General features: G+C 33.9%; 1 protein-coding gene across 1 annotated transcript in view; it reads left to right on the plus strand.

Moving 5' to 3' along the window:
• Positions 1-18,521, plus strand: part of LOC127720643 (pre-mRNA 3' end processing protein WDR33-like) — a 62,712-nt gene that overhangs the window by 31,977 nt on the left and 12,214 nt on the right. The window contains exons 11-16 of the mRNA XM_052227355.1: positions 3,431-3,541; positions 5,579-5,673; positions 6,573-6,662; positions 8,053-8,241; positions 11,136-11,270; positions 14,405-15,091. Of these exons, the coding sequence (XP_052083315.1) occupies positions 3,431-3,541; positions 5,579-5,673; positions 6,573-6,662; positions 8,053-8,241; positions 11,136-11,270; positions 14,405-15,091 (1,307 nt within the window). The remainder of the gene's footprint in view (positions 1-3,430; positions 3,542-5,578; positions 5,674-6,572; positions 6,663-8,052; positions 8,242-11,135; positions 11,271-14,404; positions 15,092-18,521) is intronic.

The following is an 18,521-nucleotide window of genomic DNA, read 5'->3' on the forward strand; positions in this document are numbered from 1 at the left end:
TTGTAACTTTCAATATACTTTACCTCCAACCACCGCCCCCCTCCCAACCTGGGAACAGTAAATCTAACATTACAATGTTTGTGTACCTGCCCAAATAAAAAAAAAAAAAAAGAAGAAAAAAAAAGAAAGAGATGAACGGTAAGTCACATCAGATTCAAATATTTATATGGTTGATTGCCGTTAACTAGAGATGTATAGTTACATGTCTCTGCGTTAACTTATAAGAATGACAGGAAAGTATATACTTGAAATAGATTTATGATGAATAATATGCAACTGCGGCACCTCTTTTTGTCAAAGTGTACATGCATGTATTTTAATGACTGTCCGTTATTTCGATTAAGAATGACAATTGTACGTGAAATTCTATAGTTGCCAGTGAGACTTTTTTTACCAGATATGCGACTTTTCGTATTTATATTTTCTCTCATATTACTCTCATTTAATATTTTATGCATAAGTGCAATATTTGGGAATAGTTTATTCCCCCCACAAGCCAACTAAATAAATTAATCAACCATCTAGCTAATCAGACGTTAATACAAATACTATCAGTCTATCCGGAGTGAAGTTTCTTTATTTCTTCAAATACATTTTTTGGGGATCATTAGTGTACGTCAAGTGGCATATATATTACATGCATGTCGGAACAGGAAAGTTAGCATAATGTACTTTTAGAACCATGTTCACATCATTATACATTATACTCATCAATTGTGGTGATGACGAATTTCTTTAACTGTTCGAGAACAATCTAAATGAAATATAAATCTGTGATTTTACTATGTCCATAACTTCGATGAACCAAAGCAAGTAAGATATCAACCTGTATTTAAATCAAATTGGTTCTGGATGTTTCTCTGTTATATTCAAAAACATGTATATATTTTTAATTGCGACTATCTATAGTTCCGTAACTTTCTATCTAGGCGTATTAACCAATGATCGACAAGACTTAGTGCGTACATTTTTGTTAAATCAATATTTGTATGTTTCAAAATGTCCATCATTATTGACAACGAGTATATACTTACATTTCCACAATTTACCCTTGGAAAAATTTTATCAAATCTTTTTTTGGAATTATTTAGATTTTCATAAACATCATTCTTTACACCAGAAATGTTATTTATAAACAAGCGTATGTGTTTAGTAATGACTAGTATATCACTATCGGACACGCAAGACAAAGATGTATATTACACCTGATAGTTTCAAAATGGAAAGTTACAAGTTATCGGCCGTGTACACTGATCAATACCCTTAGAAATGAAGGGATGCATGAACTTGCTTTATGTAATTGTGTAATAAGAGTTTTTAAGTCTGACAGGAAATCGCATGAATACCTGGACGTGTCACCTCACAATACCTCTGGGAATAATTCCTGTAGCCATGCTGGTGATCAGATAAGGGAAGGTCTGAATTTATTTAAATAATTAGATATAAGAAAATGTGGTATGAGTGCTAATGAGACAACTCTCCATCCAAGTCACAAATTGTCAATTTATAAAAGTAAACCATTATAGGTCAAAGTACGGTCTTCAACACTTGGTTTATTACATAAAAGTTTATTACATAAAAAAATTATGAACAAATTAGATTTTCGAAAACAATTATACACGGGACACTTATTTATGACTTTGACTTTGACTTTTTAACTAATTCCCATATAAATTTCTTGTTTCAAAACTTAGTAAAAACAAGGATTTGTATAGTAACAAATACAAATCCTTGGTAAAAAAAACCAAGTTTAAATACGACAGACCATAGTTATTTAAAAAAAAATAATTACATTTTCCGTATCATGTTAGTTAGGAAAGGTTGCACAACCATGTCTATTATAATCATTTTTGTTACCCGGGAAACTGTTTATGCTTTTCTTGTCGGATAAAACAACTGTACGCTTGACAAGATATCGACACGCAATTACGACTACGTTAGGTTACTGCTGGTTTTGGTCCTTTGTGGTTTATAGATATATCGTGGTTTCTAAACCGAGAAGATGTCAAAATGGCCGCATGCAGAGAATTGATACTCTAAATTTAAAATCGATGGTGATCTCTTATATAGCAGAATAAAACTTTAATATTTATGAATTTGTGCTTTTTTATACAGAATGAACATAATATCAATTTTTCATTTTTTTGCGAAGTTTCCCTTTAATCATGTTAATCCACGAAATTTGGTACCCTCTAAAAATAAATGAATCCAAAGTATAAAATATTTTGAGGAGGAAAATGTCAATCCGAAAACTATTAACCCTACAGAACAGGCTTACTAAACTAGAAATCAAATGCAACTATAAGAAATTTGATGTTTTTATACAATAGTAGGGGGCTTTATGTTTTCTGGTCTGTGGTTTCATCTGTTTTTCAGTCCGTCCTGTATTAGGTTTATTAAAGTAGTTTACAATGAAGTTGTGGTCACATCAGCTTGAAATTTAGCACATTTGTCATTTTGATGTCTGTTTAAAATTAAGTTCAAATGACGGTTTTGGTCCCCATTTCACAGCTACTAACATGGAATTGTGATAGTGTGAAACCAGTACATTCTCAGGTTTAAGCAAATGGTTAAGCTTGATTACCATGAAGTTTTGGTCTCAACAGCTTGAAACTTTGTTCATATGATCACTATGATGTGAATTTTAATAAAAACAATTTGGCAAATTACAGTTTTTACCCTGATTTTACATTTCATTGAACATGAATTTGTATAGTGAGAGACCATAGAATTGAGAATGGAAATGGGGAACGTGTCAAAGAGACAACAACCCGAACATAGAGCATACAACAGCTGAAGGCCACCAATGAGTCTTCAATGCAGCGAGAAACTCCCGCACCCGAAGGCGTCCTTCAGCTGGCCCCTAAACAAATATGTATACTAGTTCAGTGATAATGGACGTCATACTAAACTCCAAATTATACACAGGAAACTAAAATTAAAAATGATACAAGACTAACAAAGGCCAGAGGCTCCTGACTTGGGACAGGCGCAAAAATGCGGTGGGGTTAAACATGTTTTTTGAGATCTCAACCCTCCCTCTATAAGGTATACCTCTACAGTACATTTTTAATTTTAAGTTTTTGTTTAAAGTAGTTGTGCTCATATCAACTTGGAATTTAGTAAATATGTTCATTATAATGTGATCTTTTAGAATTATTTTTCAAATAAGAATTTTGACCTCATTTTAACGATTTAATGGACATATAAATGTAGTAGTGCAAGCAGGGCATAGGGTGTGGACACATAAAGAATCACTGTTAATGCTGGGAAATTGACTTTAATGTTGTAGACCATATGTTGACTTGCTTAATAGCCTATTTTAGTTTATTGTGTTGTTCAGTTGTTGTCTTATTAATATTCTTGTAATTTTATTTATATCTGTAAAAAGTATGGAATATTTAAGAATATTTTAATGTTTTCCTTACAGAACAGACAGAGAATTAGGTGGAATGGAGATGGCTCATGAAGGCATGGTCTGGAGTTTGGCATGGCATCCACTTGGTCATATATTAGCTTCTGGGTCTAATGATCATACAACGTAAGTCTGAAAACTCATGAACTGATACTGTAAATTCAGAAATTATTGCGATGTTTTTATTATTGCTAAAAATGCGACAGGGTTATAATCGCAATAATTTAAACTCGCATTTTGAAATTTTTTATATGAATTAAACAGGATTTTTCTCAATATCGCAAAAATTAAAATCGCATTTTAGTCTAAAATGACAAAATCGCAATAATAAATGCACGCAATAATTTCTGAATTTACAGTAATAGATATGTACAGCTTTGAAGAACTTGTGTGGTTATGAAAGATTTGTAGATTGTGTGTAAGGTGTATATAAAAATAAGAAGATGTGGTATGATTGCCAATGAGACAACTCTACCCAGAGACTGAATGATGAAGAAGTTAGCAACTATAGCCTATAGGTCACCGTACGGCCCTTAACAATGAGAAAAACTCATACAGCATCGCAAGCTACAGTATAAAAGGCCCTGAAATGACAAATATAAAACAATTTAAACAACTTAACTAATGGCCTGATTCAAGTACAAATTATGAAATGAAAAACAAATATGATATACAACAGGAGAAGACAACCACAGAATTACAAGCTCCTGACTTTGAACAGGCACATGCAGACTGTGGCGCCGTGTTAAACATATTAGCTGGCGCCCAACCCTACCATCACCTTGGACATTGGTGTAACAGTACAACATAAAACCAAGCTATAAAAATCAGTTGAACAGGGCTTAACTTATCAGATCCATACAAAGCACAAAAACAACTAACAAAAATACAAAAGACACAAAGTACAGATCTGAGAGTACTCACAGTTACTGAAAGCTAGTTCAAAGCCAATGACAACTAATAAACAAATTATGTATCTGAGACTAAAATGTTGCTAGTAGTTTTTTGCCTTGAAAAAAAATCCCTTGATCGGCAGGGTAAAAAAACTCATAAATTTTTAATGAATATATCAATTTTAATAATTTTTGAAGATCTTTGGTTCATTAAGTGGAGTAGCTTACCCTGTTTATCCCTGAGTTAACCCCTTATTTTTGGTTTGGTAACTGTTAAACAATTATAACTATGGTGTCTTTTTGGACCATTTTTTGTATTTTCATTGTCTTTTCATTTTGCCATAGTCTTTTACAAATAAGCTGGTCCCATGTTATATTCTTACATTTCTGAGCTAAATTGGCTGAAGGCTTTTGCTATCTATTGATGTCTGTCACCAGTAGTCCTTCGTCTATGAACTGTTATAAATATATCCTCCTAACTTACTGATTCAATTTAAATAAAACTGAACATGATTGATTTAGAGGAGTCAATTTTAAATTATGGTCTGTTGTTTATATTATTGTTCATCCGTCAACATGGCTGCTATGTACATGTTTATCGCACATAGTTGTGTTTGTCATTTACCATGAAAACCATAACAGATAAAGAAAAATCTGACATTGGCAAATATATTCAGAATGTCAAAATCTATTTGGAGCCTCTAGTTAGTATTATGTTTTTACATGTTGCGAGTAATTTTGGACTTTTCATTTGTATCTCAATAGGAGTTTAATATTTCCTGTTTGTTTTAATTTATGATTATACATTAAGTACAATTCAGGTAAAATTTTTAGATTGGAAAAGTATGTGTGCAAACAAGAATCAACTTTATGTTTGGTTAGATTATGTCAAAAGTTATGATAAAGCTTCTCTTAAATTATTTTGTTGTTTCTTGGCTACGCAAGATGTTTCCACAATGGAAATAACAATGGAAAACTGCATACAAACTGTATTTTTATTATTTTCATGAAAACGCTACATATTATGACGTAATTGTGACGTCATCAGAGAAAAAATATCATGTTTTTCATTTACATTTCTTGATTCTATGCATTTCCAAATAGTATGTGCCAATTTGAAATAGTTGTCAAACATTTTATTTTCTTGGGCCAAAGCTAGGCTTAATGCCCCTACTCCTTTCTTATCCATGAAATTGAAATAATATACTTTACAGATATCAGTGGAGCCCATAACCTTTGGAATAATTTACTGTTATTTTTTATCTTTCAGAAAATTTTGGACACGTAATCGTCCAGGAGATAGAATGAGAGACAAATATAACTTGAACACATTGGGTGGATCAGAACACGAGTTGCCTGAGTTTGGTTTGTACTTAAGAAAACTTTACTGTTCTTGAAAAATCTTCTATTTTCAAATTCGAGGTGTTCCAAAATTAATCTTCTTGGGGACATGGGAGGCACATTTTAGGACCCCCTACCATCCTTAAAAAGAATTGTTCATTTTACTTATAATTCGTACAAATTTCTAAGGAAAATGCAACCACCCATATTTAATTAATTTGAGCGCATTCCAATCCCTCTACCAGATAAATTTTAGAACAGCCCTTAAAGAATTCATTTTCAATCTAGAATTTTTGGCAAGGGTAGGACAGATGCTTCTTGTCAATGCAAACCTTTATGGAAAGAGCATATTTTTGACTAAAGTAGTCCTTTATAATTCATTTTGTAATTGAAGAGTTATTTCCCTTTGCAAAAGGAAGTCTAATTAGAAACAAAATAAATGAACTATATTAGTACTTTTTTTAATGTTTAATTGAAATTTTTTTTATTATTTTAAAGTGTCCCAGCAAGGGGTTACAGCATAAACATGTTTTTAAAATTTCCTGTTTAGAATCTAAGGATTTCATGTTTGGCTTGAATAAAGAAAAAATAGTGAGAAAAAAAAAAAACACTTTCTTAGCTTATTCCTTAACAGTTCAATACGAACATTCTCTTCTTAATTTTCATTGTTTTGAGCAGAACACACATACATGTACTACAATGTATAAGAAAAGAAAGGTATCAGGAAGAGATTACTTCAGTTGTATTTTGCAAAACCTTTTGGAATTTTATGTCCTTAATGCTCGTCAACTTTGTACTTTATTTGACCTTTCAACTTTTCTGATTTAAGTGTCACTGATGAGTCTTTTGTAGACGAAAAGCACGTCTGATGTGCACATTTTTTTAGCCTGATTTCTGATGAGTTTATTTACATTATTTTGTAGATTTAGACAACACAACCCCAATAGTGACATCTGTGTCTACCATACCTGGTGTGAACGAGGGATCAACAGAAGATTTCAACAACATGGAAGGTTAGTCTTGTTGTATAAAATGAGCTGTGTCGGAAAGAAATCGACCTTATGCAAGTCAGGAATATGACTGATGTTTTCCATTTGTTTGATGTGTTTGAGCTTTTGATTTTGTCATTTGATAAAGGACTTTCCGATTTGAATTTTCCTTGGAGCTCTGTATTTTTGTTAGTTTACTTTTCAATACATCTGTTAACTTTTTCAGGTTGAACAAATCGCTATGCAAAGTCTGTAACTGTTTGAAAATAGAGTTGTTATTAGAACCTTTCAAAACGGACCAATATTCATCTTTTATTTCATATTTGAATATTCCTAAATCACTCAAAGAGTTATACATGTACATGTATATATGCACTTGCATAAGGTCGTAAGCTCAAATACTGGCCTGTGTATACAAAAAAACGACAGTGCTTAATAATGTAATGTTGAAGTACATACATTTATGAGTAAAACCGCAAGCTGGTTAATGATGGTGGGTGTCAAATTAATGAGAATTTGTACAAAAATATGTACAAATTATAAATGGTACAAGATTCAAGAACTGCATATGTATACCAAGATTATATATTTTTGAGTTTTTGTCACCCTTAACATGTGACTTGACGATTAGTATTTCAATCAATTAGTTTGAAAATAAAGACTGCAATGCAAACACACAAGGTTACCAAATATGAATATCTATAGGTCACCACACACTATTCACAATGGTTACTTTCACAATGGCTAAGTGCCAGTGGCATAGAGCAGGCTTAAAATTGCCTCTTAACTTCATTAATAGTGGAGGTATTCAGAAGTAATGACAACAAAAATCATTAAACCTGCCAACAAAGTTTTATACTGGTATTTTCTGTTAAATAAGAATAAGGAGATGTTGTAAGATTGCCAAATGAGACAACTATTCACCAGAGTTCGATAAAAGCAATTATAGGTCATTGTAAAACCATTAAAATGAGAAAAACTCATACTGTATAGTTAGCTATAAAAGGCTCTGACATGTGAAAATGTGAAACAATTCAATCAACAAAACTTACAGCCTAATTAATACAATACAATTGATGAAAAACAAATAGGATAGACGTGAACCAATGACAACAAATATACTACAGGCTGCTGACTTGAGTCCGGCACATAAAGAATATGTCTACTGTAAATTTTAAAAAATGTTGCGTGCATTTATTATTGCAATGTTTGAAGAATGGACAAAAGCATGAGATTAATTATTGCAATATTAGAAAAATTTGCATATAGATATATGTATAAGATATCAAAATGCGAGTTCTTATTGTTGTGATACACACCTAGTTGCATTATTGCATTAATAATTACCTCACAGTAATTTCTTATTTTTAAGTCCTGATTGAATGTTAATTGTTAATTTGCTTTTTTATTACAGACAGGTCAGAAGAAGACATTTCAATACCAGGTTTAGACTGGGAAACAGATGCTCAATTCTTAAAGGATAGTCACAGGGAGCAGAATCAGAGACGCAAGATACCGTACTCTCGACCCATCGACAGAGAATTCGTCCATGCGTGGAGAAGTAATAAACAGCCACCAGCAATATCTGGGGAAAAAGTAGATGGTAAGGGTGATGAAAACAGTTAGGTTTTTTCCATTAAAATTGACAGGGGAGGGTAGGAAAAAGTTTTTTTTTGGACATTGGTCATTTATGTCCATTTGATATATGTGAACTAACCCCAAAGTGTGTTGGTTGTATGAGGATTTTGAAAGTCCTTTCCTAACCTTCCACATCCATTTAATTGGAATAGTCCTTAGAGAATATAGCACCAACAGAAATATCCTACCTATACCTTCCTTATTTGTTTAAATAAGAAAACCCATTCATATTCTTTTGTTTGACCTTATTCTAAATTTTTATACGCCCGTTTATGGGACGTATTATGGTATACCATTGACCGTCTGTCCGTTCATCTGTCCGTCCGTCGTCAACATGTCGGACATTAACTCAAAAAAGCTTTAACCAATATGCATGAAACTTTGGTGAATTGCTTATATCTATTGACGTGAGCTCCCTTCGTTTTTTATGAATTTCAGATTTACTGTTTCTGAGTTTTGGGGTTTTATTCATTAAAAAAAGGGGGGATTTTCCAGTTTTCCGACAATAACTCGAGAATGCTTTCACCAACTTGCAAGAAATTTTGGTGAATTGTTTATATCTATTGACATGAGCTCCCTTTCAATTTTTATAAATTTTAGATTTTACGTTTCCGAGTTACAGGGTTTTATTCATAAAAAAAGGGTGAGTTTCCAGTTTTCGGACAATAACTAAAAAATGCTTTCAGCAGTTCTCATGAAACTTTGGTGAATTTTTTTATATCTGATGATGTAAGATCCCTTTAGAATTCTATAAATTTTAGTTTTTGCATTTCTGAGTTATGGGGTTTTATTCATTAAAAAAGGGGGATTTTCCAGTTTTTGGACAATAACTCAAAAATGTTTTCAGCAGTTCTCATGAAACTTTGGTGAATTATTTATAGCTATTGATGTAATCTCCCTATTGATTTTCATAAATTTCAAATATGACATTGAGAAGAAATTGAACCTTATTTGTTTATAGTCTGACAACAGATTTACTAAGTATTGCGCAATAGCACAGTGTATTGCACAACAGCAAGAAATCTTTAATTGAATATAAATTCAATTCATATAACCAATTTCAAGTTCTTTGACTGTATTTATTCAGAAACCTATAATATGTCAAATATTTAATTACAATTCAAATTCAGACCTGTATCAAGCTTGAATATTGTGTCCATTTTTGCCCCAACTGTTCATGGTTGGACCTCTGCAGGCGTATCCAGCTGCGCTCAGCAAAGCAGTTTATTAATTGGGTTATTTCAAAACCAATTACATTAGAAAAGAAAATTTTGTTTCAATTTGGCAGTTCTATGGTCAGAATTTTAAAGGAAGGACTATTTTCAATGTTTTATTAGCTTACTTGGCTATGGACCATGTTTAGCTTTTGCCACATGGAGTCCATTATCATCACCCTTCATTGTTAATGATTTAAAAAATCCTCTCTCCTGATCTAATGGACATTTGGGCTAAATGATTCTTAGGGTATATAGTTGCAAGGTTTTACTGTCCTAAGTGACTAAGACCAATGCTGAGGGGGTGTTTACTTGGCTTTGATAATTGTATAAATATGCAACAACATGTTAAGTGAAATAGGGATGGACAATATGAGGCCTGTGTTGGAACAGTGACATGCTTTTTATATATTTAGAACTTATACCACCATTCTTTGATTTGTCTGTAATTAAGCTGTTGCTTGACAAACCATCTGCCTGATCCAACATATAATATAAAAATAAGAAGATGTGTTATGATTGCCAGAGACCAAATGACATAGATGTTATTAACTATAGGTCAAAGTATGGCCTTCAGTAATGAGCAAAACCAATACTGCGTAGTCAGCATGCAACTCTTTTCCATTGGCAGTCTAAATGTATCAATTTGTCACTTTTATTTTTATAAGTCCAAGAGTACCAAATGCAACTTTTATATCAGAGGAAAACTATTTTTAAATTAGGTGAATAAAGGAACAAGATTGTAATTTTTATGCTCCCCCTTCCATCGCATTTGGTATTCTGCTCTTTCTCTGTGTCCATTAATCACATACCTATTAAGCTTCTAGGTATGTAGTACTAAGGTTTGTATTGTTAAAAAATAATGTGTTGCCCATTTTCAAATCCATTACTGTGGTTTCTTCATACATGTGTGTAATTCACACTGATATTTGTATACAAATTTTTTGTCACATTTTTCTCAGATATTTAGCATTTTTCTCACCAACAATGAAAAGTTGCTTGAAATTTGATACTTTAAATTCAGAAATTATTGCGAGGTTTTTATTTTTGCGAAAAATGCGACTGGGGGAGTATTGCAATAATAAGAACTCGCATTCTGATATCTGATACATATATCTGTTAGTAGATTTTCCGGAAATCGCAATAATTAATCTCGCTTTTTTTGTCTATTCTTCAAAAATCGCAATAATTAATGCACGCAATAATTTCTGAATTTACAATAATAAATTTAAAATGGGTAAGGTAACCTTGGTGCTTATATACTTTCAGTCTTTTTTCCATTAAATTAAGTTACTGTAAATTCACACAGAAATTATTACGAGGTTTTTATTAATGGGATCAATGCGAATCCTTGAGTATAGCAATAGTAAGAACTTGTATTCTGATATCTGGTGCATATATCTGTAAGTAGCTTTTCCTAAATCGCAATTATACTCTCTCATTTTTGTTCATTATTCAAAGATCCCAATAATAAATGGATGCAATAATTTCTGAATTTACAGTATAGTATTTCCTTTCAATCAAAAGCAAGAGCAGGGTATATATTAGTTAGTAGTAGCTAACATTACATCTTGTATATAGGAATATTTGGGAAATATAATTTGTATAATAGCATTTTTACTGATTTTTTTTTCTTTTCATTCAGAAAAACCCAAGCATCCTTTGCCAAGTCTCCTGGAATTGCCCTCGGTTAAACCAGCTGGGGATTTTAACTTGGAGACTTTAAAGGATGAAGAAGGTGACAGACACGGAAAACAGCTTAGACAAGGGAGAAATAAAGGTGAGAATTAGTCATAGAGGAAAATAATAACTGTTTAAAATCCAATGTTCTAAGATATCTAGAAGGACATGAGTCCAAGGGTCAAAATCAGTTTTGTACTTGGCCCCAAATCCAAAGCATCACTTCTGAGGCGGGCATAGCAAACAAGTTATATGTTTTCCGAGGGTTAAAGGAGTAAGTTCGGTGAGGGTCATATTTGGCCCCGATTATTAAGTTTAATGTTTCAAGATAATAAATGTTTGAAAGTGATAAAAAGACATGCGAGAAAGTTGATTTTTACATCCCAAATAGGTCAGAAATAGAGATTTTTCGAAATTTGACCAAATCGTACAGATTTCAACCAAATTAAGTCCATGGAAACATAGAGCGCAGGCGTCGACAAACTAAATATTCAAGTCAGATATGTAAAATGTGATAACAAACATTTTGGTAAAAAGCTTTTTTGCGCTGTATGTTTCCTGTCCAAAAGATTATTGGAAATTTACCTGTTTTCATTGAATTTTCGTTGAAAATCAAAATGAGAGCTATTTGTGACATCACGAATAGAACGCAAGTACATAAATTTTCAACAAAAAGGCATATTTTCTATCTAATCATTCATTGTATTAGCTATGATTCATTGTAATATTGGTCAATAAATCCTAATTTGAAATTGTAGCTAGAAATAGGGGCCGTTTTAGACTGTTATTGAACCTACTCCTTTGTTGGTGTGCATGTTAACTTTTCATTACAAAACTACAACAAAAATCAATATTTCACTTTCAAAACAAACCTACCCCTTACAGGGATAGACACATATATATGACCTTGGTATTCTTAAGCCCTGCCATAGTCATTAAATGTTACCTTTCACTGTCCATCTTTCTGTCTGTCTGTCCCACATTAATCCTGCTTTAAAAAAGGGGGGGGGGGGGGTATACTGTTTTACCTCTGTCTGTCCATCAGTCAGTCCGTCAAGTCCATCTGTCCGTCCAATGAATATTTTCGTCGCATTTTTCTCAGGAACTACTTGACAAGGATTTCTGAAATTGGTTTCAGGCTTTATATAAGTAAGTTACACCATGTGATGCGTTTTCAGATTCATCACTCAACAACTTCCTGTTTACCGAACACTTGTATTATTTTACACATGATAGCCAAGTTGAAAATTTTCGTCACATTTTTCTCAGGAACTACCTGACAAGGATTTCTGAAATTTGGTTTCAGGGTTTATATAAGTAAGTCACACCGTATGATGCGTTTTCAGATTCATCACTCAACAACTTCCTGTTTACCGAACACTTGTATTATTTTACGCATGATAGCCAAGTTGAAAATTTTCGTCACATTTTTCTCAAGAACTACTTGACAAGGATTTCTGAAATTTGATTTCAGGGTTTATATAAGTCAGCTATACCGTGTGATGCATTTTCAGATTCATCACTCAACAACTTCCTGTTAACCGAAATATTTTGGCGGGGGTATCATCAGTGAGCAGTAGCTCACAGTTTTACTTGTTGTTTCCGCACTCTTACTTAAGTTTTCCTCTCCCAGTTTTTGGAAAGATTGGAACTTGTTCCAGTTCATTCCTGAGGCACCTGCCTCCAAACAGAAAGTGGACAGATTAGCTACTAAATCTATACACACTGACATATATTTCCAATTGTTTTCATGTTTGTGTACATATGCACAAGTGACCTGGAAAGAAATTTGGTTACATCTTATTAAACTTAGAGTATTTTTTCAAAAACTACTTTTTTCAATTACTGGCTTAGTTTTGTCTTTTTACTTAAGTGTAATGATACATTAACAGTATGATTGACAACTGTCATGATGATGATACAATTAAACACAAAGGGTGGGACAATAATTGGAATTCTATATAGACTCCTCCTCCTTAATGCCAATCATAATTCACCAAATGACATAACTTGAGTTTATACATATCATGGCAGACCACTCAGTACACAAACTTTGACCTCGTTAGTATCTGATATAATTTGATCTATATAGGTAAGTCTCTATCTTCATGTTTAATTGAAACTAACAAATACTAAATGGGTATTTCTTTAATAAAATTGTATACAGATGATAGATTTTTTCCTTTACCGATATATATCTTTTGATTTACACTGCATTAAACAAATGATCTGTAAATATTGTTTGAAAGCTGATTAAGTAAGGATTAATACATAATGTATTTTTTGAGAAAAGACCAAAATGAAAATCTGTATGAGAAAAGAATCCAAGTGGTGTCTGTTTTTCTTGCAAAATCTGTGCAACAATTATCTGTAATTCCATAATTTTGATAGGTTTCATTTATCAGAGAAGGTATTAGTATATTTGAATACTGTGAGGTAATATTTTTTCAACGGAATAAATAAGAATTTGCCTAAAAAATTAAAAGTGTCCATCTTTGGACAATAGAATAAAAACATCATATCAAGTTCATTGATGTGAAAATTACCCTTTGTCAACCATGCATCTACTATGTCATATATTATCATGATTATTGTTTTAATCACAATCAATAAGCTATATTTAGCAATGTTTGAACACAGAGTAACAGACATGCCCACAAGTCTCTTTAACCATTGATACCAGGTTTACTGAAAAACTACAATGATAATTTTGTTTATTAAGTAATTTCTTCTGTTTCAAAAAAATATAAACATTAATTTGCAATCTAAAAGAAGTTACTACGCAAATTTAGTGACCCACTGACAAAACTCTATTAAGCTGTAAAATATGATTGAAATTATACACACAAACCTTCCAATCTTTCCATTAGTGATTTTAGATCACTTTGATTATGGAACTCATACGCAATGCTAAGAAAAAAACTTGCAGACAGAGTTCGAATTTGGGCATCGAGTCACTTACCGTTTCTTATTAGATATTATAGCCATAGGTCAACTATATTTGGTGTACTGCATGATTGTACATGTTTGTCATGCATGTTTTATTTGACCTTGACCTCACTCTCATAGACCATTAATGAAGTTAATTTTATATGATACATGTACTTGTAGTTATATGCTTTTATCTTTAAGACTTTCAACATTCAAACAAGCATGGTCAGAAAAGAAGTTATGATATTTAAGCTTGTGCACTATTGTTTAGGTTTGTAGTATTACTTGCAGTCTTATTTTCAGACTTTCAGAGAGATAAGAGAGGATTTCCTGGTAGGGACAGAGATGATCAAGATGGTGACAGAGATGAAAGAGATTCCCACCATGACAGATCCAGAAATGATTCTCAAAACATGGATGATTTTGATGAAAGAATGGCAGAGGAAAACTTGATTGAGCTGCAAGAGAGAATGGATAGGGGAGAGGACATGAGGGATCATGAAATCATGGAACTACAAGATGGAATGATGGGAAATAGGAAAGGAATGCTGGGAAATCAGCAAGGCATGATGGGCAAAAAAGGGATGATGGGAAATCAACAGGGAATGATGGGTAATCAGCCTCGAATGATGGGTCCTCAAGGGTTAATGGGCAATCAGCAAAACATGATGGGACAGAACAGACCAGGTCTTATTGGAAATCAACCACCAGGCATGATGGGTAATAGGCCTGGACTTATCGGAAATCAAGGAATCATTGACAAACCTGGTCCAGGAATGATTGGAAATCAACAAAATATGATGGGACAAAACAGGCCAGGAATGTTGGGGAATCAACCTGGTGGCATTAGGGGGCCTGGTCCTGGAATAATGGGACCTAAAGGCATGATGGGTGACAGACCTGGATTCATGGGAAATAGAATGGGAGGTCCAATGGGACCACAGGGAATGATGAGCCCTGGAAACAGAATGGGTGGTCCAGGACCACAAGGTTAGTATAGCATTTGTTGCATGTACATGTATATGAAAGTTCTTGCAAATTGAATTTCAAGTAGGTTATGAATATGGCAATGTTCACAATTTCAAGTAGGACCCTAATGTGAAATACATCCTTGTTGATCTTTAATTATAATACGTCCGCTTTATTATACCCAAACTTTAAAAAAGTGGGGGTATACTGTTTTACCTCTTTCTGTCTGTCCGTCAATCTGTCCATCTGTATGTACGTCCAAAAATTGGTTTCCGTTCTCTAACTTGAGTTTTCCTCAACCAAATGTTATGAAACTTATACACAATGCCTATTACCACAAAACACAGATCAAATTTGAATTTTGGTGGCGTCACTTTAACTGTTCTAGAGTTATGCCCCTTTATAAATGGAAAAATTGCAAAATTTTTAGTTCCGTTCTCTAACTTAAGTTTGCCTCAACCAAATGTTTTGAACCTTATACACAATGCTTATTACCACAAAACACAGATCAAGTTTGAATTTTGGTGGGGTCACTTTAACCGTTCTAGAGTTGTGCCCCTTTATAAATGAAAAAAATTGCAAAATTTTTAGTTTTCGTTCTCTCACTTAAGTTTGCCTCAACCAAATGTTATGAAACTTATACACAATGCTTATTACCACAAAACACAGATCAAGTATGAATTTTGGTGGGGTCACTTTAATCGTTCTAGAGTTGTGCCCCTTTATAAATGAAAAAATTGCAGAATTTTTTGTTTCCGTTCTCTAACTTAAGTTTGCCTCAACCAAATGTTATGAAACTTATACACAATGCTTATTACCACAAAACACAGATCAAGTTTGAATTTTTGTGGCGTCACTTTAACTGTTCTAGAGTTATGTCCCTCTATAAATGTAAAAATTGCAAAATTTTTATTTTCTTCTAAATATCAAGTAATTATACGACTGTTTATTGGTATGACGTTGGCGTCGTCGTCGTCCGAAGACACATTGGTTTTGGCACTCTAAATTTAGTTTAAGTGAATGGATCTCTATGAAATTTTACCATAAGGTTTAATACCACAAACGGAAGGTTGGGATGGATTTTGGGGGTTATGGTACCAACAGTTAAGGAATTAGGGGCCAAAAATAAGCATTTTTGTAACTTCCAGACATAACTAGTGTATTAGTGTATGGATATCTCTGACATTGTATCACAAGGTTCCATATCACTAAGGGAAAGCTGGAATTGAGTTTGAGGGTAATTGCCCAAAACGTTTAGGAAAAAGGGGCCAAAAATAAGCATTTTTAGCTCACCTGGACCAAAGGGCCAAGTGAGCTTTTCTCATCACTTGGCATCCGTCTGTCTTCCGTCAGCTTCCGTCGTCGTCCGTCGTCGTTGTTAACTTTTTACATTTTGAACTTCTTCTAGAGAACCACTGAATGGAATGAAACCAAACATGGCATGAATGTTTCTTATGAGCTGCTGACCAAGTGTTGTTTCTTTGCAGCCGATCCATCATCCAAGATGGCCGCCAGTGGGTGACTTAGTTTAACATAGGACCCTATGGGAAATACATACAAATGTCTTCTATTAGAGAATCACTGAATGGAATGAAACCAAACATGGCATGAATGTTCCTTATGAGGTGCTGACCAAGTGTTGTTACTTTGTAGCTGATACACTATCCAAGATGGCTGCTAGCAGGGGAATTAGTTTAACATAGGACCCTATGGGAAATACATACAAATATCTTCTTTTAGAGAACCACTGAATGGAATGGAACCAATCATGGCATGAATGTTCCTTATGAGGTGCTGACCAAGTGTTGTTACTTTGCAAAAAAAAATTTCGGTCGTTTATTGGTATGATGTTGGCGTGGTCGTCGTCCGAAGACACACAATGGTTTTGGCACTCTAACTTTAGTTTAAGTGAATGGATGTCTATGAAATTTTACCATAAGGTTCAATACCACAAAAGGAAGGTTTGGGGGTTATGGTACCAACAGTTAGGAATTAGGGGCCAAAAATAAGCATTTTTGTAACTTCCAGACATAACTTGTGTGTTAGTGTTTGGATATCTTTGACATTGTACCACAAGGTTCCATATCACTAAGGGAAAGCTGGAATTGAGTTTGTGGGTAATTGCCCAAAACGTTTAGGAAAAAGGGCCAAAAATAAGCATTTTTAGCTCACCTGGCCCAAAGGGCCAAGTGAGCTTTTCTCATCACTTGGCATCCATCTTACGTCAGCGTCCATCTTCGTTCTTCGTTGTCGTTAACTTTTTACATTTTGAACTTCTTCTAGCGAACCACTGAATGGAACGAAACCAAACATAGCATGAATGTTCCTTATGAGGTGCTGACCAAATATCTTCTTTTAGAGAACCACTGAATGGAATTGAACCATTCATGGCATGAATGTTCCTAATGAAGTGCTGACCAAGTGTTGTTACTTTGCAGTCCGTCCATCATCCAAGATGGCCGCCAGGGGGGACTTAGTTTAACATAGGACCCTATGGGAAATACATACAAATGTCTTCTTTTAGAGAACCACTGAATGGAATTGAACTAATCATGGCATAAATGTTCCTTATGAGGTGTTGACCAAGTGTTGGTACTTTGCAGGCTATCCATCATCCAAAATGGCAGCCAGTGGGGGATTTAGTTTAACATAGGACCCTATGGGAAATACATACAAATGTCTTCTTTAAGAGAACCACTAAATGGAATGAAACCAAACATGGCATGAATGTTCCTAATGAAGTGTTGACCAAGTGTTGTTACTTTGCAGTCGGTCCATCATCCAAGATGGCCGCCAGCGGGGGACTTAGTTTAATATAGGACCCTATGGGAAATACATACAAATGTCTTCTTTTAGAGAACCACTGAATGGAATGAAACCAAACACGGCATAAATGTTCCTTATGAGGTGCTGACCAAGTGTTGTTACTTTGCAGTCGATCCATCATCCAAGATGGTCGCCAGTGGGTGACTTAGTTTAACATAGGACCCTATGGGAAATACAGACAAATGTCTTATTTTAGAGAACCACTGAATGGAATGAAACCAAACATGACATGAATGTTTCTTATGAAGTCCTGACCAAATGTTGTTACTTTGCAGTTGGTCCATCATCCAAGATGGCTGCCAGCGGGGGACTTAGTTAAACATAGGATCCTATGGGAAATACATACAAATGTCTTCTTTTAGAGAACCGCTGAATGGAATGGAACCAAACATGGCATGAATGTTCCTTATGAGGTGTTGACCAAGTATTGGTACTTTGCAGTCAATCCATCATCCAAGATGGCTGCCAGCGGGGGGACTTAGTTTAGCATAGGACCCTATGGGAAATACATACAAATGTCTTCTTTTAGAGAATCACTGAATGGAATTGAACCAATCATGGCATAAATGTTTCTTATGAGGTGTTGACCAAGTGTTGTTTCTATGCAGGGATCTATCATCCAAGA

This window comes from Mytilus californianus, unplaced genomic scaffold (genome assembly GCF_021869535.1).
Source record: "Mytilus californianus isolate M0D057914Y unplaced genomic scaffold, xbMytCali1.0.p SCAF_11, whole genome shotgun sequence".
Lineage (NCBI taxonomy): Eukaryota > Metazoa > Mollusca > Bivalvia > Mytilida > Mytilidae > Mytilus > Mytilus californianus.